This window comes from Pipra filicauda, unplaced genomic scaffold (genome assembly GCF_003945595.2).
Source record: "Pipra filicauda isolate LSUMZ 115617 unplaced genomic scaffold, ASM394559v2 scaffold10_size6260569_pilon, whole genome shotgun sequence".
Classification (NCBI taxonomy): Eukaryota; Metazoa; Chordata; class Aves; order Passeriformes; family Pipridae; genus Pipra; species Pipra filicauda.
The window spans coordinates 3,423,985-3,448,025 of record NW_024103541.1 but is presented as its reverse complement, the minus strand read 5'-3'; the positions used below and the strand labels follow the sequence as shown (position 1 = coordinate 3,448,025).

Here is a 24,041-nt window from a genome sequence, read left to right as displayed (position 1 = left end):
GCTAAAAATAAGAATCCATAAATTGCCTTGCTGCTGATACAAGGCTCTTAAAATACATCAAAGCCACAAAGGTAGTTAGGAAATCAGTGGGAATGTTGATGACAAGGGTATAAAAGGGGCAGATGGGGATGATAATGTAGCAGAGAAGGTCAGTGATATCTTTGTGGCTGCTTTTATAGATGAAGCTGTTGGAGAGCTTCATATATGTGCCAGTGTGCAGTGGATCAGCTGGAGGAGCCAGAGCTATCAGAAGTACAAAGGTAACATAGCATAAAAAGCTAACAGGAGTAAAGGAAAGTAAGTGAAGTAACTAGGTAACAGGAGGGATAAGGTCAAATAGAAAAAGTGGTTGTTAATAAGTGACCAGGACCAGGCAGCACTGATCCTGAAGACCAGAGGAGCAACACAGCCCAGTGGTGCAGGTGCAGGGAGCTGCAGTACCCGGCTGTGTGCCCAGGCATGGCCAGCCCATCACACCCTATAGACTCACTGAGACACACTGAGCTCTCACTGGTGGGTCTCCGAAGCCACTGACTCAGGGTGGCAGCCAAACATCCACCAGAATCCAGGGGTACACAAAGCTGTGAGCTTGCTGTCACAGGATGTTGTGGATGCTGTATCTGCAGGTTCAAGAGGAGATTAAGCAAATTCAAGGATGCAAATGCCTAAAAACAGGATGAGAAAGCAGGTACGCTGGAGGAAGGGACTATGAAAGGAACTGGGCCCCCAAGACATTCCCTCCTGTTACAGTCTCTGGAGCAGAGACTGGGGCTGGATGGACACCCTAGGTCAGAGGCACATTTCTCACCTTCTGCGTGCATTGCCCTGTTTTATTCAACACAGCATGGGCTGAAAGGTGTTGCCTGTTTCATGGGTACATAGTGGGTCTTGTATGTCCTAATTATGCCCAGGCTACTCATAGAACAGGGAGAGGCAGGGTAAAGTGCTGTACATGAGGCTCTGCTGTTTATGTAAAAACAACCTCATAAAAGAAACAAAGAAAAAATTTCACAAGCAAGCAACTGAAAAAATGCAAAATGCTTCCTGCTTTTGAATGCGGAAGGCGCTGCCTTTCACACACAGGCTCCAAAGACAAACCTCCAGAGAGCAAACTATTCCTCTCCTCCAGGAAAAGCAAACCAAGACCAGCAGCTCCCACTCTCCCTCTCCTGGTAGAAGTAAAACAGCTTATGTAGGATCTGTGCCTCACCTGCTTCCCTCTGTTCCAAATTCTCTGGACAACGTCTCCAAATCCCGGACAGTGTCCCCCATGGCACCCTCTAGGGTGGGCAACATCAAGGGAAGCAGAGAAAAAAAATATCTGCCCAGCTGGTGGCCCAAACATGGCAGAGATTTCCCCAGGGGAACTGGGAGACTTGCAGGGCCAGATAAAGTGGAAAAAGAAAAACAGGGCACTGGGAGGAATAAAAAATATTGCCCAGGACTCCAAAGAGGACTGTGGAAGGGCCGACATTGCTTTTGGTGGGCATCTATGCCAACCAAGAATTTTCTTCCTTTTTTTTTCCCCCCTGTTCTGAAACACTAACACTAATACACTGGTAGCACCCTAAACCAGTCCCAGCTGGTTTCCCAGTTTGGTCATCTCTTGGCAGTCATTTTTTGAAAGTGACATTAACAGCTTCCCAGAGTAACATCCATCGCAAGGAAATCCCTCAATGCTCCTGAGAGAGCCCCCCTAGACCCTCGCCAGTGGCACTGCTGCCTGTCCCTGATGTCTGGATGTAGCTGGGGAAAGAAGGTCTGCTGCATGAATGAGACTTTGGGGAAAAAGTGTCTTTCTCTGAAGTCTTTTATCCATAGAGATCTTTTTATGGGGCAAATCAGCCAGAAGTTAAAAAAAGAAATGTTTCATATCTGGAACAGTCAATGAATTCAAAAGGTCATTATAGTGCTAAGGTTCCTAATCCCCTCTCAAGCAGAGGAATGTTTAAATTGGTGTGAACCAGGGGTCAAGTCCAGGCAGGTATTTTAGTGCCTAACTTGCACTGACATTAATGGGAATAGGGGTCTCTGGGGAGGAATTGTGGATCTGGGTCTGTATATCATTCCTATAAATGAAACAGGGCTTGTGTTGCATATGTGTAACAGTACATTATTATTCTTTTAAAAGCAAGGTTTTTCCTTGTAGACTTCAGCATTTCTCAACTATTTTGTCCTCCAAGTTTGGTGCGAACAGATTCTGCAGCAAGCTCATGCTGGGCAAAAAACTGCTTGCCAGAAAAACAAGCAAAATACCAGAGTCCAGTGATTTATTTCATGTAGGGATTAAATAGCCAAGTGTCAACTGAGATTTGAAAAAGCTGCATGGGACTTTGGGAGGTCCAAACTGCACAGATCCAGGTGAATTCCTCAGAAACCTGTCTGTACCTCCAGAGCACTCTGCTTGTCCAGGTGCTTAGGACTGAAGTTTTTACTTCATTCAGTGGGAATTTTGCCAGAGATCTGAGTGGAGCCAAGCCTGTCTGGCTTTACCTGCTGACATTTTAAATCATATTTAATGATTCTTCCCCTACACATAGGCATACAAAGGGAATCTCTTTGGGCTCTCTGCTTATAAGAAACCCTCTGCTAGACGCGTCCAGCAAATACTCCTGGCTTTTGTGGCTCTCCCGGAGTTTTAACCAAAGTGGGACAGGTTCAGCTGAGGCAAGAAGTGCAGGAAGAGAGAATATTTCTGATCATGCCGTGCAGGGTGGTGGGGACGGATCCTCAAGCTATCAAACCCTCCTCCCGCTCGCTCCTTCCTCTCTGGGACCAGGCAGAGTCCCTGGCCACAAGATGGAGCTGGCTCTTTGCAGTTGCAGGATAGGGCACACCAAAGGCACATTTTAATTGGAGCTAACCATTAACAGATACCACAGGCAGGTTTCCACGGAGCTAATAATTTTTAACCCTCTCCTGTGTCACAGCCTTGTGCATCCCCACGCCTGTCCCTTTGATGGCACAGTCCTTAACTCCGGGGGATATGGGCATATTTTTTGGGGTGGCTCATGGCTGGAGATATCCATCACCCACTTCAGTTCAGCACATCAGTGAGCCCCTCCTGAAATAGCTACTCGGGCAGCCAAGTGCCCCCCAGCCTGCTCTAGGGGCTGTAGGAACACCAAAACTTGCCATATTTGGTCTGGTTTCATCATCTTTGTCTGAAAGACTCAAGTTTTTCCACCTTAGAGGCATGAGGAAAATCTCCCCCACGTACCTCCCTCACTTTCCAGCCCAGCAGCTTCAGGTATAGACTTGCTCAGAGATTTATGCTGAACTTTGCCTTTTTTCGTGTAGGAGAGGGTCAAAACTTGGCAAGAGAATTTTAGGTGTTGCTCTCTGCTTCCCAGCAATGTTGCAATGCTGCTTTTCAGCAGGTCAGGAGTAGTACCTCTTGAGTATCTGAGAACAGAGGTTGGTTCTCAGATGGTAAAAATAGATACTTTTATATCTATTTTTATAGCAGGCAGAAGCAACACCAGCTGCATCTTTAACCAGAGAATAGAAATAGGATTGAATTCATGACTGTAATTTTTGGCATGTGGTAGTTGCCTATTACTGACAAGAATTTTGTGTGAATTGTATTTTTTTTTATAGTTTCCTTGGAAAAAGCAGGACACAAACTTTTTCCATGGTGGTGAAAACCCCATCAGCCAGGTCTGTGGCCTGATTGGGAGGGGGGCAGTGTGGGGACAGCAAAGCTGCAGGATGCCCACAGCCTGTGCTTCTGTGCTCCCATTTCCCAGCACGGCGCAGCCAGGAGGACCCAGCCAGCAGCATGGTGAGGACCTGGAAAGGAAAAGAAAGTGTTTTCCTAATACAAGAACTGTTTGTAACATGGTGGAGGTTTCCAAGGTTCAAATGAGTTTGCCTTTTATTTCATAGCTCTGATTCTACATCCTAGCCTGACCCTAGCTCCCCCCAAATCCTTTTTATTAAAACCATGAATCAGTCCAGCTTGTTCACCATCTGGGTTCCAGTTTGGCCATCTTTTATTTTATAGAGAGCTGCCTGGAGCAAAGGACTGAGGGATGTTCAGGACCTGTTGTGCACCAGTGGTGCCTGAGGCCAGGCTGCACCCAAATTCCCCCTCCAGCCATCCCTGTCTTCACTGTGACTTCATGAAATGGGTAATCTTAGCTGTCTTAGCTGGTCCTTCTGGCACACTAGAGAGCATGCCTGGGATCCTATGGTTTCTGAATTTAATGCAAATATGGTAGTTGATATTACAGTAGTAGAATATTATACCAAATAATGTGGCTATAATGAGTTACATCCAGTTGGAAGACATCTCTTCCACTGGAGCTGCTAGCTAAGTAGCAAACTTTAACTTATACCACAGAGTCTAGAAATGGGAGAAAGTCAGAGGATCTTACTGCAGGATGGTGGCAATATTTCGTGAAACATTAAGGCAGAGGTGGAGCTTCATTCTGAAACACGCAGTTGTCTTGGACAGTGACCTGGGACTGGCATTTTGCTCAGACTGGATCAGAAAAAAGAGTCATCATTAAAAATCTAGAACCTCTTCAGTGCCATTGCAGACATCTAGACATGACTCAGATGCTTTTATCCACCCTTCCTGCCACAAGGAAGATATGACAATGAAAACCTATCTTTAATACATCTGAAGTATCTCCGATAAAGGATTTTATTTGTTTTAACTGATAATAAATGAGCCAAAGAACCAACTTACAATTGCATCACTTGCAAATGCATGCCCAGGTCAGATACACTGGGTTTATGTCCTACTTTGACTATAGCTTTAAAATGCAAATGATAAGAAAGTGAGCACAAAGATCAGGCCTTTCCAGACCAGGATTTTCCTTTCTGTATTCCAGCAGAACTGTGCAATGATACTGAAAACTCAAGTCCCAGGGCATCTGTGGCACTTAAATACTTCAAGGAGCTTGAGGGATCTCAGTCCTATGGGCTATGTGATGCTCAGTAATGGCACTTTGTAGACAGGAGACATGATGGTCAAGAGAGAAAAGACATAGGCAGTGGTGACAGCTGTTCCTGGAGGTCAAGGGTAACTTTGTTGCAGGTCATCCTTCCATGATCCCCAGGAGACAGAGCCCTTCTTTTGGTTCTCATCCCAAAATCTTGGTGCTGCCTCAAACTCATCTTCTACTGAGTATATCATACAACAATGTCATTAAGACATGAGCAGTAATAGCTTTTTTTTCTCAGTCCCTTATTCAGAACAAGGGAATCCCAGGAGAAAGATGAAGGGATTATCTGGTTTTGTACAAGGAGACAATCTTCTTTTTGGGCATCTATTGCCACCCCATCCCTAACTCCAGAAAAACAAAACACCCAGAAAAACACATTGGTCTGGCACCCTTATCACCAGCAAAAAGGAAGGATTTATATCAACACTTTCTCTGGAGAGCTCATTTCATTCCAGGCCACACATTACCTCTGTTCCTGCCTCATTTCTTGGTCCATGGCCAACCTCAGGGACACAAGGCTCCCTGCTTGCTCTGGGGCCCAGCTGCCCACCCCATGGTGGGTGCATTCCCCATGTTCAGCCATTGCAAATTCCCCCTCTTGGTGTCACAGCTGCTCACTTGCTCATTAGTGCAACTACATCCCCTTTTGCTGCTGCATGTGGGGCAAGAGCATAGCACTGGTTTTGGAGAAGGGTATTAACACTGTTCTCATTGGGGAAGCCACAGCACTTCCTTCCCTGCAGCTCCAGGGGTCTTTCCCTGGAGAGCCCTGGGCCCGAACTGTAGTCTGTTGGTCAACAGTGATCTAATGGGATGAGCTATGTGTCCTGTGACTCTGTGGGACCTTCATAGGGGTTTGGTTTGAAAAACACGATGATAGGAGTACCTGACAAATAGCAGATGCTGAGCACTGACAACAGCTTACGGCTGAAAAGATGCGTAGTACCAGCTCCTGACCTTCTCTCTTTTCGTGGGGGTTTCTCACAGGGTCTGTGGGATGAGGTCAGCCTGGGCACAGCAGGCACCGGGTGCTTGTAGCAATGCCCCAGGCGCCTGCAGAGAGCAAGAGCAGGCACTCGACCTCGACTGAGCCCAGCTAAATATAACCAGTGACTGGTGAGCTCCTACGCCTCGCCTGGCTCCAGTCCCACTGCAACACATTCCTTCTGAAAGCAATGCCTTCTTCCGCAAACCTTCTTCTCTGCTCCTTCAGATGCCACAGTTGAGTCTCAGAAGGTGGTTTCCTTCCCTCCAAATAGTTTGTTTCTCCCGTGATCCTGTTTTTCCTTTTTCCCTCTTGCTCATTCACCACTTGCCCCTGTGCATCTGCTCCCCCACCCAGCAGTCCCTGGTCAGCATGGCAGACACAGAGCCAAGGGATGAGGGTCTCCCTGCTCCTACTACCAACGTGATTAAAGCTCTCACACATGAGCCTATCCATGGATGGCAGTAGATGTAGTCATGTCTCGGGGGACTTGGGCATGGCCAGAAGATCTGACAAGGAACTTCTAGTCTACATGAGGTTTCTTGGGGCAGTATGGCTCATATCAGGTACTTTATCTCTTCCAAGTGCAGGCTATGCATTTAATTTTCTTTCTTTTCACAGGAATATTAAAAACATACCACAGAGGAACAACCTGCTTTAAATGTCTTGCATTTCCAGGTCAGACTCAACATGGTCAATACTAATTTTATTATTAATAAAGGCTGACAGCATGCACCTTATTGTGTTCTTGGGATAACAGGGAGAGATGATGCTGTCCCTTTCCCCATGCACAGACAAAGCCTGAGGGCAGCCTGTAGGTCACTGCCTGGCCCACACACACATTCCTACCATGGTAGTGAGGCATTTAGTGATATTTTTGCACTGGTTGCAAGCAGTATGGTTGCGATGCTCCGACAGCCCAACAGGAGTTACTCCGATTTACCAACACTGGGACAGTTAAAATGCCACAACTTTTGTAGGTGTGTATTTCCTAAAACAACAAATAGTCACTTTAACTGCAAACCTGCATTCTCCCAGTGCTTTGGAGAGGCTAAAGAAATCAGTGAGGTTTGTGAAAGCAGCATTGGAAATCAGTGCACATAAAGGGAAATTTTGGCAGGTGGCATTAACAGTTAATCACTTCTGTCTGAGAACAGCAACACAGCATATGTGTTTAAGCAAAATCTGATGGTGAGATCTATTAGACATTATGCTAAAGTGGTATGAAGGGCTGCAGGTCATAGGTAAGTTACCTATTACTACAAATTGCTTTTAAAATCAATGATCTGCTCTATGGTTGGTTTATGATTTATTTTGAAAACAGAAAGCCCTCCAGCAACCCAAACACAATAGTAAATCGTATGTTTCCTCTAGATCTGAAGTGCTGATGGCCCAAGCGGTGGGTGCATGAATAGTGCCAAAAAGCCGTCAGGCAGTGCAGCGCTGCCTCGGTGCCCTGGCTCAGAGAGCCTTTCAGCAGATGGACACAGTCTGTTTGCACAGAGAAAATCCCTGAAGCAGGAAAACGCCACGTAAGAGCAGGCACTGACCCGTGGGGAATGAGCGCAAGCCCTGCTGCGAGCGGGAGAGGAGGGCGCGCATTCTTCGTGTGCCTGTGGGTACATACGTGGGTGTGTCTGTGCGTGTGTCTGTGCACCGGGCGTGTCTGACTGTAGGTACCTGCCCGGCTGCCTGTGGATCTGTGAGTGTGTCTGTGAAGGATATACGCGTGTGTGTGCACATATATGTGTGTGTGCACATATGTGTGTGTGTGCACATATATGTGTGTGCACATATATGTGTGTGCGGGTACGTGCACGCGTGTGTCCTCATGCAGGTGCGTGTGTGCGGGTGCGGGGATGCTCTGCGCACCCATGTACTCGCGTGATGCGGGCACGCACATGCGGGCACTCACATGCGGGCACTCACGTCCGCATGCGAGCGCTGTGTATGAACGCGGGCGTGCGTGCAGAGGCAGCCTGTCCGTGCCCGTGTGATCGTGTGTGTGCCCCTGCGCACACAAACCCACCCGTGTGACTGGGCCCGGCCGTGCCCGCGGGTCCCGCTCCGCGTCCGCACGGACTGGGCTACGCCTCCCTGCGCGGGGCGGGGAGCCGGCAGCGCGCCCTCGAGAGCGGGGCAGACACACGCACAGGCGCACGGACACACGGACACGGACACGCACACCCTCCCCATCCCGTCCCGTCCCGCCGCCCCCGGGCAGATCCGCGGCGCCGCCCCCGCCTCCTCCTCCCGCCGCCGCCGCCGCGGCCGCACAAAAGGCGGCGGGGAGGGCCCGGCCGGGAAGGGCTGCCCGGCCGCCCCGGCCGCCGCACCATGCCCCGCCGAGGGGGGCTGCCGGCCCCCGCCGCCGCCCGCCGGCCCCCCCCGCTCCTCCTCCTCCGCCTCCTCCTCCTGGCCGCCCCGCTGCAGCCCTGCAGAGGTAAGGGCCGCTCCGCTCCCGCCGCCCCGGGCCCCGCGAACGCCGCTCCGGAAGGCGGGTTGTCCCCCAAACCCGCCTCGGTGCTCTCCGTTACCGTTTGTGTCCTCTTCTCCTCTCGCCCCCGTTCCTGGCTGCCTGCCCCTCCGCCGCCCCGCTTTGCCGAGTGCCCGCTCCGCGCTGCCGGCGGGACGCGGGTCCGCGCTGCCCCCCTGCCCGGGGCCGGGGCTCTCCGCTCATCCCTGCTGCGGCTCCCGCTCCTCTCCCCGCCGGCCCCCAGCACTGCGCTGCACCCTTGCCCCCTTCCCGCTGTGGTCCCGGTTGCGAGCGGTGGGGACCCGCGCTCCGGCAGCGCAGCGGGGCACGGACTGCATTCGCGGGGTGTTACACCTTCGCCTTAAAAACCGCAGAACAGCTATATATACACATCGCTCACTATATATTCTTAATGGAAGCAACTGTAGCTACTTCTGTTCAGGGACAAGCGCTGCCCCGTGATGTTTGTCTGAGCGTTGTGTGTTAATCGATGGGATGAGGAGCGGCAGCAGAAAGCCACACAGAAACTTTCGCCCTGCCGGTGACCGATCTCCACGCTCGCACCTCGTACCGTCCCTCACTCGCACCTTGTGTCGTCCACCCAAGTCTGCGTGACACCCAGAGAGTGGTCCTCATCTCCCGTGGGGATGCTCTGACGGCTTACACACACACACACACACACACACACACACACACACACACACGTCGCAGTGCAGTTGGTGACTCCACTCCAGTAGTACTGAAAATGAGGTTTCGCTCCTCTGTGAGCACTTGGGGAAACTTTTTTATATGAAGGGAGCCCACAAAATGCTCAGAGTCCACCAGTCTGGTACTTACTCTCCTTGCTTTATGTTTTAATGAGTGATCTTAAAAGAGGCACATCTTCCAGAGTGCTGTGGCGCTCGACCACAAAAGCTCAGAAGAGGTTTTCTTTGCTTTATTTATTTATTTATTCTGTGGGTCTGATCCGTGAAATTGATGGTTCAGTATTGCAGCAGACCATCTCGGGGACGAGTCTGTTAGAATGCTCATTGGAAGCATAAATAAAATGATCTTTTTTTTCACAGATCTCTAATAATGTACATCACTTTTTTTTTTTTCCTTTCCCAAGCAGGCCAGTACATTCATCTCTGAGGAGTTGCCCAAACTAGGATTTCTTGCAGAACAGGTTTAAAATGATGTCTGATTGCCTGGAGCATCATTATGAGTAAATTTGTTGAGTACCTTTCATGAGAGTTCCTATCTCGCTTTGCATCTCTGGTTTGATGTATTAAAATCTCTGCTGTCTAGTGAGATACACTTGTCTTCCTCTGCTTTTTTGGACTCTCCTGCAACTCAACCCAAGGGAAGGATGTCATTTGGAGATGTTCCAGTGCCTGCTGGACACTGCTCTGCAAAATAGCAGGGTGCAGGGCTTAGTACTCAGTGGCATCAGTGTAAAGGACTGTATGTGGGCTATGCAGCTCAGTGATCCAGGGGGGTGGATTATTTTCCTCCGGAGTAATCCCAGCTAAATCCTGGATGGAATTTTCCCCGTTATAAGAAGTTTACTTGATTTTCAGGAGTCTTTTAATTAAATGTATCATAGTCAAGGAGCAGACTGAGTTTCTTCCAGTCTTACTGAGTGACTTGCCCCAGCATCTGCAAGGATCTGGACTAGCATGAGCATCATCAGATCCTTCCTTTGCCCGATTCCGGAAAGACTGTGCTGAATCAAGCACAGCAAAGACTTGCATCTGGAAAATCCTGCGTGTTTCTACTCCAGCTCAAAAAGCTCAGGTTTCAGTCTAAAATTGGAGGGCTTCACAAAGCTCTTGTTTTCACAACAATGCTGGAAATGGTTTAGTGCTGCTGCAGAGTGGAAAGAAAAGCATACTTGAAACTTCAAAAGCTGCCACTGGGAGGAATGTCACCCCATGGCTTGGCCACAGGAGCGTGGGCTGCTTTGGTCATGGCACCCAGTGGAAGGAGGAGGACCTGGTTTTCATTCAGCTGTTACTAAGTAAACTCTCAAAAATCCAGCAGTCAGAAATGGAGATAAATATTATCCTATTTCCATGCAGATGGACGAGTGGAGCTGTGGGAGAGCCAGGGCAGGGTAGCCAGAGTACAAACGCAAGTGTTTGCTATATAAAGCACATTATTTTTGCTATGTTACCCCATGTACCATTGGCAAAGCAGCAGCTCTTGAGGAGAGGCTTTGGACTATGTTGTGGGGTTTGGAAATGCAAGTGTTAATGGCTGTCTAAATTATAACTCAGCTGAACAAGTTACATTTTACTTTATATTACCTATTCATCTTTTGAGCTCTTGCAATGTCCAGGAGCTGGAATATAACTTCTGAACATGAACAAGGAATGAAACGCCTGGGTATGTGGTAACAGCCAGAAAAAAACCCAACATCCTTAAGAAGGCTCTTGTTTGGTATGAATGAGCCCAAGGAGCCCGTCTGAATGAGAGCCATAGAGAAAGTCCAGGGCTTGGCGCTCCCGGGTTAGAATTAACCACCTTGTGGGCAGCAGAGGCCCGTCAGTGCAGGGCTCTGACACGGTCACGCCTCAGTGATGACTGAGTATGACTGACAGGATCTACTTATCCTCTTTTTGTTTTTAGCCCAGGGCATGCTAGGTTTTCCTCCAGCTGTCCAGTTTGATTCACTGCTTCCTGCGCTCACAGCCTGGGCCTGTATGGGAGTGGCCCAGGCGGCCACTGCGTTTCGTTTTTTTGGTGCAATATTCACATGGGATACAGCAAAAATCCTTCTTCCAAGGCTCTTGTGGCAGAAAGTTCTTGGGACAGGAGAAAACTCTGTGTGGCTCTTCAGCAGCTATCGGCAAGTCTGTGGAACCTGCACAGATTATACCCAGTAGCAGCATGGCGCGCTGGTATTCGCAGATGCAACTGGCTGGAAGCAGAGGCCTGACAATGCTTTTATTGACATTTGGGTTGGAAAAAATAGCAGACTGGGAGTTCAAGCCTGAGGCATTTCATTTGGAGTATGCAGCCTCTGTGCTGAATCCTGGGCTGACAATTTCTTTAATCAGTTATTGACAGTGGAAGTTAATAGCTGCACCCCGGGGGAGCTGGGGCATCGGTGGTATCGAAGGGCACATTCATAGCCACAGGCATGCTTAAACAAGCTGCTGCATTCAAAGCCCACACCATTGGTGTCTGCTTCAGTTTAACTTGTGTGGTTCTACTTTATTTTTGAAGACCAAAGCCCAAATTGTGGATTTTGCAAGTGAAACTCACTTGGTACGCCTTGTGCTGCCGGACACCAGCAATGCAGGAGAAAGAGCATCACTGGTGCCCTGGTTGATGGTCCTGGTGGCCTCATGGGCAGAGAGAGCCCTTAGTGTCTTCCACCCCTGCCAGCCTTGGACGTGTCCCAGTGCAAACACACTGACAGGCTTAACCTGGATATCCTGTGGAAATGACTCTTGAAATAAAATAGAATTAATTTACTGTAACATGAGTCCACTGTGGAAATCACCTGTGTGGAAGAGGGAGATGAGCATCTTCCAAGACTGCTTTAATATGAAAATTTAAATATATTCAGCTGGAAAAATTCAGAAGATGTGCCTAAAGATGTGACCTTAAAAGTTAGCATCTCAGGGGGTTTCAGACAGCCCAGCTCTGTGTTTCAGGCTGGTCAAACAGCTATTGCCTTCTGTCTGCAGTAAGTATTTAATTAGGAAGATGAATAGCTGAACTCTTTGATTAACCAGAAACCATTGAAAAGAGGGAAGAAAAGTCACGAAGTTCAGTCATACTTCAGAGGTTCTCAGCACCCCAAAACAAATTTCTGTCCTTTTTGCTTATCTTGGAGAAGGAAAAGAAAACAAGACCTCCTCGCAGGTGGAGTGAGATTTACAGTTTCTTCTGCCTTTTTTAGCTCTTGGGAGATTCTTTGCTCTTGTTTAAACTTACAGTATGTTTAGCATTAAGAATGTCTCAGGCCCCCCCGAACACTGTTCTGGAGTAGAGTAACCTCTCAGCCCACCCAGCTCTCTTGTTCTCTCTTGTTGAAGGTCTCAATCTATGCACCAGTGGAAGTGCCACATCCTGCGAAGAGTGTCTCCTCATCCATCCCAAGTGTGCCTGGTGCTCCAAGGAGGTATGTGGGCAGACCTCGTTTGTCTTGCATGCTTTTTGTAATGCTGAAAGGAAGAGCTTTTCTCCCCTTCCTGTTCCTGAGTTGGTCCCATGCTGGAAGGGGTGAGTGAGGGCAGTGGGTGCTCCATGCAGAGCATATTTTGGGTGTTGCAACTCCTCAGCTTTTTGACATCATAGGAAGTAAGTCTTTGACCCCACTGGCCCCCACACATCCTCAACAGAGCAGCACTGTTCCTTCAGTCCTTCTGTCCCTTCAATTACCTTCTTGTTTTTGGTGGATGCTGGATCCCTGCATGTTCTCTGTCTTGGAGGGAGGCTTGTTCAAAAGCTCTCTCCCTAAAAAGCCCCAAGCCCCTGGCTGGTGTCTTGCTACGTGTCCTTTGTTGTGTGGCTTGGCATGGCATGGGCTCTTTGTCTGTAAGAAAGATAATTCTCCTTTCTGAATCTATTGTGTCATTTTGGGGGGGCGACCCGTGCTTCTGGCATCCATGCCATGCCGTGGCGATGAGTTGCACAGCTTAACTGAGCACTTCAGAGTGAAAATACATCCTTGTAATGATGCTGAAGCTGCTCACCTGTAATTTAATTGCACTTCCTTGTTTGTGAGAAATTGCAAGTATCTTTCCCTGCTCCCTAGGAGATGCTCATCAGTTTAGATATAGATATGTTTTATCATGTAGACCTACAATTTCTAGAGAACAAGGTGCATGAAAGACCTGGTGACATCTGATGCACAGATAGCAGTTGTCTGCTTATTGCCTGTCCTAAGTGTTTAAGAGAGAAAGATGGGTGCTTAAAGATGCATGGAAAAATCCTGCCTACTTGCAGGCACAGCTGCTATGCCAGGAACTGGGTTTGGGCTTTGAGAAACTGCAGGGCAGTGGATAATTTTGAACCTCTCAGTGGGCATGGACAGGAATGCTGCTGTTCTGTTCCCTGCTGACCCTTACTCCTGTAGTGTGGCCGTCCTGGTCCCATTTTGAGCACTCACTTCACCTTCCAGCTATAGATGGTGATGCTGAGTTGAGAATGCAGGCACTGTCCATGTGCCCCTCTGCTGCTTCCATCCCTCCTCCTGCCAGGCCTGCCTGGGGCAGCTGCAGCTCCTCAGGGCAGAGGATGGGTTTGGGGATGGGTATGAACATGGAGCAGAAGTGGCTCCCACTCCCCATGGTTTGGCTGGGTCTTGGGATGTACCCCATGTGCTGGCTCTCCAGGTCTATTTTACTGCATTTTTCACTTACTTGTAAGCACAGTTGCAGCTTTCCAGGGAAAAACTTGTAACCCTACAAACACCACGCTGCTGGACAGTGTAATAGCCTTCATGGGTTCTTTTTTCCAGAAAGGCAAATGGTGTGTAGAAGGGAAAGGGTAAAGCAATAGATCTCTCTTCTGAGACATCTTGTAAACAGCTGTAAGAGCTCCTCTTCGAGCCAGCTAATCTGTGGTGGTGAGATTGGATCCAGGAACGCTGGCTATTAAGCTATGGGTACCCAATAGCTTGTGCTTTTTTGTTGGGTTTTTTTGTTTTTCTTTTACTTCTTGGTCTCCTCAAAAGACAATTTTTTTGCAAAATGCTGCAGTGGAAATGTTTGTCTGGTGGTCGCTGTGACCACTAATTGTACAGCAGCCCATGGGACTGGCAGCCTGACTCTTATCTTGCAAACAGAATAGTTACCAAAAAAAAGTGTTCCAAACTGGAATGGAGAGGCCAGGAAGGAAGATGGGTGTTTACGGGGAAGTACTGTAATACTTTCTGACCTTTAGCCTGCAGCAGCTATTTAAAAGCACAGTTCAAGGTGTTTCATGCCAAGAGCTACATGTTTAAAAGCTGCTGTCCCCATTACATGCTACATGCTAAAGTTCTTTTCTAATTCTGTATTTTTATTTTTTTTAGAATGTACTGTTTGAAACCCTAATTATTTCTCTTTAGCTGAGATCATCAGGTGAGGTAATGGGATTTTGAAAGACACCTAGAGTTTTTCGACTTCAAAAGTTTTAAAGTAATATTATAAACTCTCTAATATCCGCTTTCTTTTCATAGTCATTTCACCACCTTATTCCCCTTCCCTCTGTTGCAGCCTAGTCAGGTTATTAAATTTGTTAAATAGCTCATAATCTGTTTTCCTCAGCTGTCATTTGCTATCTGTCTTGCCTGGGAGAGTATATGCCAGTCAAATTCTATAGCTCTGCTGCTGTTTAAATATTGGGGTAAGATATTGGAGTGGATTCCACAGATGGTAGTCATGTTGTGGTAGAACCTCAATAAGCCTGATTTGTGTGTATTTTGTGCTCCCTTTGCTTTCACTTAACAGGTTTAGGAGCAAATTGGGCCAGCTTTTGTCAACTTGGTAGGCAACAATTAATAATGTTGTCAGGAAGCATACATAGTAGAAGTCTATCAGTACATATAGTATAATTCTGTATATAATTATGCGTATTATGTGTGTATGTATTATGTGTACAGGAAGTGTAGAGATGTCTGTCAAATGTAGTATGTATATATATATATACACACACACAAAGTTTAATTCTATACATTATTTATCATCATCTCTCTATATACCTTCTTGTGTTTCCTTTGGGGAATAACATTACTTGGCAGTACCATCCTATCTGTTTGTGGGAGAGGAGCAATTTGAACAGGAAAGCTGTGCTGTTTCCCAGAGACAGTCACACTTCATGCAGGCTCCCCAGTGTTTCGTTCTCCTCCATCACCCTTTGCACTCCTAGATCCAGCCTCCATGTAAGCACAGAGCAGCAGACAGTCATAGACTGCAGCTGTGGGTTAGGAGTGCATGAAGGCAATCCTGTGGATGCAAGGAGACCTATCCCGATAGTTTTCCAGGAAGGATAAGGTTCCTTGAATTTATATGCCTTGAATTGTGAGGATAAGAGCATGTGTGTAGGTAGATGGTTACAGAGTAGTCACGATGCTGTCACTTTATGACTGCCACCTCCTAACCTGGCTTGATTTGACTTCTTTTCACTTCTGCTTGTGTTCAGCATCTCCAAAGGGGTGGTGATGGATGAGCTGATGATAGCAGCTTCTGGTATGCAGCAGCCTTAGAGCGCCCAGGAGCTGCTGAGCTAACCACAAGTCTTTGGGCTGTTGGAAGTTTGGAAGCAGACATCAATTCCGTTGGCTGTTGGAAGAATACCTTGAAAGGCAGGACTTGAAGGTGTTGATTTCAGTGGTGCTTAGATGAGGAGATGTGAATGTTTGCCTTAACCATCACCTGAGCATGCCTTGAAACAGAGCTCGGAGGGAAAATGACTCTTGGGGTGATGGAGACTGCTGTAGCCTTTCCATCCTTGCTGGAATCTTAATTAAGCCAAAATGTCCTTTTTGATTAATTGAACAGAAATTTCCCCAATGGCACCCTCTATTTTCCAGCAGGTGCTTTTACCCCATGCTCTCCCATCTCAGGAATGTGCGCTTGGAGAATGAGGAAGGAAACTCAATGATGTTCCTAAAGGGAACATGTCCACTTTTTTTTAATGGAGAAAGCAGGCATATTTCAGACTGAATTAATGCAGAGCTGGATTGATTAAAGCAAAAAATGTCAGGGACATGCCCAGTCAGGAGTTAGATATTAGATAGTCAGTGCTATTCTCCATTTTTATAGCATGAACCAAGCAATTTGTCTTAAAACTGTCAAACTGATGAGCATGTAATTGTCACGCTGTTGTCTCCATTCACTGTTTCTGCTTGTGAGCATTGGCTTTTGTGAGCTTGTTAGCACAGAGGCTGGACTGCAACGTGCCCACTGGGCTGGGGACAGGCAGAGTTACTGATGAGGACTCGGTGGGACCTTCCCAAGCCAGTGCTTCTCTGTGGCATGAAACAATGTTTGGGGTAGATCCTGCTTGTGTGGTGCATCTCTTGGGTTTCTTGCCAAAGCAGGCATGCAGGCAGATGGTTGGCAGGTATTTGAATTGCTTAATTAACTGCAAGGGGTCCTCTGCTTGGGGTTGAACCAGCTGGTGTGGGGTTGCCTTTCAGCGTGATTGTTCACGAGCTAGTTGGACCTGTGCAATGCCCTTTACTCCCCCGATCGGCTCATCCTTTTTTGCCTTTCATTGAACCTCCATGAGCCTTGATCTCTGTCACAGAAAACTTTGCACTTGAGTTGGATAGTACCTGGTAGCCCCAGTTCTGGCTTTGGGTTTTGACCCATGGGTGCACAGGAGGGTGTTTGCGGGTGCTGTGGCGATTGCTGGGGCTTTCCCAAGGCCCCTGTCACTCCCCTGCTCAGAGTTATGCTTCCTGGGTAAGAAATCAGGCAGAAGTAGGTGTCAGTCCTGCCCTCCTGACTGCTGAGCTGCACCCCCATCCCCACAGGTGTTTGTACCCCTGAGGCTGGATGTTTTTTGTTTGTGTTGCTTTTTGCACAGTTAGAGTGTCCTTTCTAATGGGTGGCAGCAGAAATCAGCTGGCAGAGGTGCTCACCTGGAGCTGGGGTCCAGGTACTGGGAGAGGCAGAGAGCATCTCCCCACAGGTGCCCTATTGTTGGGTGGACATGCCCAGGAGAGCACCTGGACCTCACCAGCTTTTCCCTGAGTTGAGGTCAAACCACATCCAAGAGAAACTTTTCTCCAAGGCTGCCTGAAACGTGCTGCTCTGAAAGGATGGGCGTTGTTTTCAGTTTTGTGAGGGGTTCTGATTTTTCTTCTGTAATGCTGGAGATTACTTAAATAGTCCCAGTCCTCCTTTTTGGAAGTTCATCTGTTTACACGACACGTTCCAAGAAATTTGTGTTCCTATCCATCTGATGTGCCGTCGTCGCTTTCTTGGCTGGACCCCGGTGCTGGATGTTGGAATGCAAATCTCGCATTTTTCAAATAGCGTTGGGACCTTGTAGTGAGAAAAATGCAGCAGGAAGCCTCTGTGTCCCAGGGCCCTGTATCTGAGGCTGTCCTTGAGGGACTCATGGAGATTACCCCAGGATCTGTCAGAAACCTCTTCCTCCTTGATATGTCTTCTGTCCTCTGCCATGCTGGAGCTTCAGCAACAAGTGAGGTTTATTCAGCCCCATGCCGGTTTTGGCTGCACAGCTGAAGGAGGGGCTGGCATGGCTGTGAGCATCTTCTCTGCATTCTTTCATGTCATTTTAGTCCCTCAGCCCTGGAGCGGAAGAGGGTTGTCTCTATTGTTGTAGTGCAGAAATAAGTAGGAATCGACCATTTAAAATCCAGTAAGTTTTAGGCATGTGACTTGTTCCCTTTGGCACTTTTGGGGAGAGGAGAAAAAAAAAAAGGCATTCTAACAAATGGGCTCTTTGCAAAAGGCTGCATTGTGTGGCTGGCTGTTCCCGAGTGCTGCCCTGCACAAGGCTGCATTGTGCTCCGTGCACGAGGCTCGCAGCAAGGGCTGGAGCTCTGGGACGGGTGCTGGGAGACTCCTGGCCCTGGCAGCCTGTCCTTTGGGAGTGAGCCACTGCCTGCACCTTGCTGTCTGTGCCTCACTGCCTGTGGCGGGCACAGACTGTGTTTTAACCAGCTCCCATGAAGTCTCTCCCACCTCCCTTGTTCTCCAGCAAAGCTGCCCAGGACAGCCTGCCCACATCAAAATGCTCCGTCAGTGCTCCACCTCAGGGACTGCTTGCTGTCATTTTTGTTTCCCAAGTGATAGTGTCGTGCCAAGGCCTGCAGTGGGGTGGTGTGAGGGAGGGAGTACATGTGGTGCTCACATGGAGATGTGCGGTGTCTCTCCTGGGGAAGAGGATGCAGGTCCCTGGAGCCACCCAGCCGCAGTCTCCAGCTTCACATTCTGATTTGGTTGGTGGGTTTGTCCGTCTTCCCTCGGTGTCACCTCCTTGTCCTCTCTTCTGTCTTTTGCCAAGTTCCTTTGAGGCGATGCATGTGCATAAAATAATAGAGATGGCAATGGCCTGTCCATGCAGCAAACCAGACATTTTGCCTTGCTCTCATGTGGCCCAAACCAGGGCTGGTAGCAAGTGCTGCTGCTGTGGCTGGGTTGAAAACCCAGGCTTAGCTTTCTCTTGCAATGCTCTGCGAACAAACTCAATGTTCAAATCCTTGCAGAGTTTCCTTTTTTGGTAGGTCCCTTTGAAAGGCTCCAGGCTCCTTCCAAGTACAGTCACCACAAAGGACACCAGCTTCTCCTTGTCATCTCCTATTTGCTAGATACCAGCATGTCAAAACAAAGCCCCTGCTGTGGGGATTGATGTATTCACCTCCACTTCCCTTTTGTCCATTCTTCACCCCCCAGGAGTTTGGCAGCACAAAGTCCATCGCATCCCGGTGCGACTTCCTGCAGAACCTGATTGCGAACGGTTGTGCCGGAGCCATCGAAAACCCCAGCAGCAGCATCAGCGTGGTGAAGAACATCCCTCTGAGCAGCAAGGGCTCTGGCCAGACCCACCTGGATGTCACGCAGATTATGCCTCAGAAGGTCGCCTTGAATCTTCGTCCTGGTGAGTCCCCAGTTGCCATGTGGGGTGAGGGAAGTGAGAAGGGGTGACCAGGACATACCGAGAGGGTGCTGTAGCTCATGGCCTTATAACCCACTAAAGCAGGTGACTGCTGACCCCTTCCATACTTGTGAACCTCGGTGGTGCATCACAAATAGGTTTGGGGCTGAGGCACATGTCCTCTGTGAGAGGACACTGCTGTTGGGCAAAGTCAATCAAAGCCCACCCACAACTGTTGCCAGTACTAGTCTTAACCCTTGCATGTGTTTAAAAGGAGCCTGCTCAGCTTAAAAATGGAATCACTGGATAGAATGAGTTAAAATAACTTCGGATCTTCGACCAAGCTGACAGTGCATGGCTCTAAACTGAGACGGCTCCTTCTATAAATTGGAAACAAACCCACATATCTGTTTTCTGTTGGTATGCGAAAGAGCCATTGGATCAAGGGAGAAGATGGAGATTTGAACTTGTGACTCAGGCCTTGGACTGTAGCCAGGTCCCTGTTTCATTCCCCCGAGCCATCACTTTTCTTCAATCTCTTCCTTTTAATTAAAAATTTAAAGGGAGTGGCTCATCTGAGCCATGCGAGCATGCTTGTTATCAAAAGTTTTTGCCTGGTGGGGGGAGGCTTTAATGTGGGTTTAGAATTCTTGCAAAAATGTGGCAGCTGATATTTCTGAAGGGGGGGAAAAAAAGCTCTTTATTGCAGAGTTAAGAAGCAAATATAAAAGCTTGATTCATTATAAACAATTGGTGTGGGTTTCTAAGGCTTACAGTTTTGTGACAGCTCTCATTTGCATATAGAAAAAGGAAATATGATGTTTTGCCTAAGAAAAACAGGAGCTGGAGCTAGTGCTCATGCTACCAATGCTCTCCCAGAGCCTACCAGCTGCTGCAGCAGTTCTGTTTTAGCTGTACAGGTTGGATGGTTGTTATGGCTCTCAGTTAACTTCTCCAGCAGTATGACTGCTGTCATCAGTCAGACCATCAAATCTAAAAATATTTTGCTTCAAAGCCTTAAAAGCAGGTACCTGAGAGCAGTCACCACTGTATGTACATCTAGATGCTTGGCTTCTGCCACTCAGTGTTGCTGGTGAAACAGGTTTGCTCCCGTTAAAAAAAGGGAGTTGTTATTACTCCTCTTTCTTGAGGCAATTCCTGGCAGAAAGGGCCGACTCAGCTTCCACATCTCGCCTCCTGTACACCCCTCTTCATGCTCAGTGCCTGGTGCTCAGCGAATTCCCCTTTCCCAATCCCTGGCAGTTTTGCCCAGCCGAGGCGCTGATTCCCACCACTCTGATCTGCGGCAGGACGTAGGGGTCCATCTCCTCGTGGCTTCCCGGGGCCTGTGCTGTCAGATACCTTGGGCTGCAGGGGGCTGGAGAGCTGCTTCTGCCTGCCCTTGCAGGGGACCACACTCATGGCCATCTTCAGTTCTTCTTGACAGAGAAGCCCTCCAGGTCAGGGCTGAACTGCAGGAATCACCCCAAGGACCCCTGCAGCAATTCCCATACTGAGCCAGTGAGCTCCCCTCCCTGTGCTCCTCTTGCAGAGCATCAGAGTCACTGCAGGAGGGGGTAGATACCTGGATGTTTGTAAGAGTATCTCCCATTTTTGCTCTATTTTTGATGCTGGGCAGCACTCCTCCTTTGGGCTGCTGACTTCCTAAACCCTTGTATTAGCAGCCACAGTTTAAATTATCCATTAATCCTTCATCTTGAGAGAATGGCTGTCACCCTATGAACCCAAGACAAAAAGGAGACAATGTTGATTTAATTTTAGGCATGAAGGGTGTACTGTTTCAAAGATGAATTCATGCAGTGGTCTGTGGCAATGGTGATCTTGTATTCTTCAATTGCTAAGCAGAAGCAGAAGGGAGTGGATTGTCAGTTGTTTGCTGTTCCCACCCAAGCAGTTTGATCTCATCATCCTGTGGCAGAAGTCACATCCCCAAATCTGTGTCTGCAGCTAAACTACAAAGGCCTTAAATTGATGTCCTTCCAAGGTAGCTTTTGGATTGAGCATTTAGCTTTTATTACATTGCTTTTTAATCCTGAGTCCAGCTATAAAGCAGTGTGTCCTAGTTAAATGAATAATATAAATAGTGTAAAAGGAATTAAAAAAGTAATAGGTGCAAGTTGTGTTGTTCATCAAGCCATAAGCCTCACCAAGCACAAAAAAGAGCTTTTCTTGGATAAGCATGATTGTCGAGTTTGTGTTCTTAAATTGGCCAAAATCAGTTTTTCCAGTTTCTGCACTGCCTCTGTGTGACAGTATCCGAGAAACATTTCTGAATTCAATTTTGAGTTTTAAAACTTTTCAATAAAAGCCCTAAGGAGAGGATGGTGGTGACGGTACATGAGGAAGGAGGGGGCTGGATTATCCCTAGAAGTGTGAGAGTAATACTGTGCACAGAGAATAATAAATTCTTTTGCACTTACATCTTCATACATTAGTGATCGTTTCTCTGAGATAATTGGTTTGTGCAGTTAGGAATGAAAGAAGAACTAAGCACAGGATCCTGTTGTTTTTGGTGCTTCTCAGGGACTAATAAATTTGTAACTATTAAGAGAGGCAGGTTGGATCAGACCATACCAAAAATCCTCTCTGGCAGGAAGAATAGTGTTTTGGAAATGGAAATGTTGCAAAACGCAGAAGGACACATCCTCTTTTTCTGAAAGGGTTGGGTATTCCAGTGGGAAAAATGTGTAGGAATGAAAAACATAGGCACGGGAATGAATTTTTCCAGATTTAAACATATTTTGCAGCACTGAATTAGAGTCAAGCTTGCAATCATGTTTTTTTACTCTGCAATCAGTGCTAACAGGTTTTGCACCACATAAATTATGTTCTTTGCTCCCCCACAAAATGCATGCCAGGTACAGCGTCAGGCCCACCTGGAACACCTCTGCTGTGAAGACAGGCTGATAGACTTGGAGTTGTTCAGTCTGGAGAAGAGAAGGCTCTGGGGAGACCTTAAGAGCACCTTCCAGTACCTAAAGAAAGCCTACAAGAGAGCTGGAGAGGGTTTTTACAAGGGCCTATAGTGATAGGACAAGGGGTAATGGCTTCAAATGGAAAGAGGGCAGGGTTAGATTAGATATTAGGAAGAAATTCTTTACTGTGAGGGTGGTGAGGCACTGGAACAAGTTGCCCGGAGAAGCTGTGGATGCCCCATTCCTGAAGTGTTCAGGACCAGGTTGGATGGAGTCATAGTCACAGGAGCTTTGAGTAAAGTGGTCTAGGGGGTTGGAATGAGATGATCTTTAAGGTCCCTTCTAACCCAAACCTTTCTAGGGTTCTGTGATTTGGTTAAGCCACCTCAATATCTCTGCTTACTGTAGGGCCAGTGCTGAGCTGCATCTTGCTGCACTCCACATCTCAGCCAGGGAAGTCCTGCTCCTGCTGGAAAAGAAAGCTGGGGAGAATAAAGAGGAGTATTTATGGCATGAGCTTCCTGCTTCCTACAGCTGGTATCTGGGCAATATCTACATGTGCGTGTTTGCACGTGGTGCCTCTCACAGCCCTGCCTTTTCCCAGTGAGGTTGTAGCAGAGTGCAGGGAGATGGTTAAAGAGAAAGAAGGTGTTGGTTGAGGAGCTGTAGCTGACTCCTCTGGTACCCCAGCACAGAGCTGTGGGAGATGCACAGGGAGCTGGTGGAGGAAAGAGCAGACCGGGATCTAAACCCTTCCTAGCTTTGTTTGCAGAAGGGGCAGCCTCTAACCTCTAAATGCATCCTCCTGGGTGCTGGGATTCTGGCTCCTTCATCGAGCGGCTGGATGCAGCTGGGCTGAAGCAGCTGCTGCAGAGGCTGGGAGAGGGTGTCCACTTGCTCCCAACACATGGAGATGGCTGCAGGGATCACTAAAGAGCAGATTCTGGAGCCAGGGACAGTGTTTGGCCCTGGTGCCAGCTGGGCTGCAGAGCCCCTCGTGGCCTGCCTTGCCAGCACGGCAGTTTTGGGATGCTGCTGCTGCTGTTGGGCTGGAATTAAGTGGGAGCAGCTGTGCTGCTGTGCACAATGAGGAAAACAATAAAGTGGTTGAGGAAGTGTTTTCACAATGCTAAAAAATGTGAGTTTCATTTTGGGGGAAGAAGAGGGGAAGCCACAAGTGTTTTTGCAGAACTTGCCAGTACCCAAAGTTCAGCCTTGGCCATGAAGGGCTGGGAGAGGGCAGGAGGGGGAACTTGGGCTTTTAAGTATCTGATTCCCTGAGTCTGAGGCTCTACTGAGCTGGAAAAGGGGCTGAGGTGGCAGTTGAGGACATGGGATCTCCAAACCAGCTGGGATGTGAGGTGCCGAAGTCTGAATTTTCCATTTAGACCCATCTCTCAGCAAAGCATAAGGCAGACTTTTACCGCCTCCTGTCTGGTGTGAAGTTGAGTTCATTTTGAAACCTCTTGACCTTTTTTGAGACATGGGTGGTGCTAGCATTGGCCTCCCCTGGTACCCCTTGTGGAGGGCATTCCTAGAGAAAATGCTCTGGCGAAGGGGAAGGTCAGGGATAGGTTTCCTCTGCTTGTCTTCACATTTGCACAGCCTGTGACTCAGCCCTGTCAGGTCCTTCCCTTCTGTTCTTCACTTCAGGAAGCTTTACCCTCTGCTTCAGTGCTTCCCTGGGTCACCCTAACAACCTTCTTTTTCCAGTTCACTTCCCTTTTGCCCTGCTTTCTTCAGGATCATGGTGGCACAGCTCTTTTTTGGGTGGGAGGTCCTCTTTAAAGGTCTTTCTTCTGTGTCTGCATCGACTTTTCTTCCCTGCACAGCTCAGAGGACATCTTGCTTTCAATCTCACAGTGACTCTTTTCTACTGACCCTCTTTCTCCTCCTGCTTCACTCATTCTCTCTTTTGTACAGGACTTCTTAGACTCCTCCTGGTTTGCTTTGAGGATGTACCCAAGTAAGCATGAGCAGGGTCCCTGTCTCAGTAGTCCACGAAACATCCATTTGAGGTTCACTCTGCTTGCTTTTCTTTCCAGTTTTCTAGGAAAACACCCTTGTACACATACCAGGGCAATGGCATTTTTCACATGTCCCCTCTTTAGATGTTCTCTCAGATGAGATAGAAA

General features: G+C 48.1%; 1 protein-coding gene across 1 annotated transcript in view; it reads left to right on the top strand.

The window, feature by feature from the left end:
- The first annotated feature begins 8,154 nt into the window (after positions 1–8,154).
- ITGB5 (integrin subunit beta 5) overlaps positions 8,155–24,041 on the top strand; it is a 59,472-nt gene continuing 43,585 nt past the window's right edge. Inside the window, exons 1-3 of the mRNA XM_027723603.2 lie at positions 8,155–8,383; positions 12,448–12,533; positions 18,769–18,973. Coding sequence (XP_027579404.1) covers positions 8,278–8,383; positions 12,448–12,533; positions 18,769–18,973 — 397 coding nt within the window. The 5' untranslated portion in view covers positions 8,155–8,277. The remainder of the gene's footprint in view (positions 8,384–12,447; positions 12,534–18,768; positions 18,974–24,041) is intronic.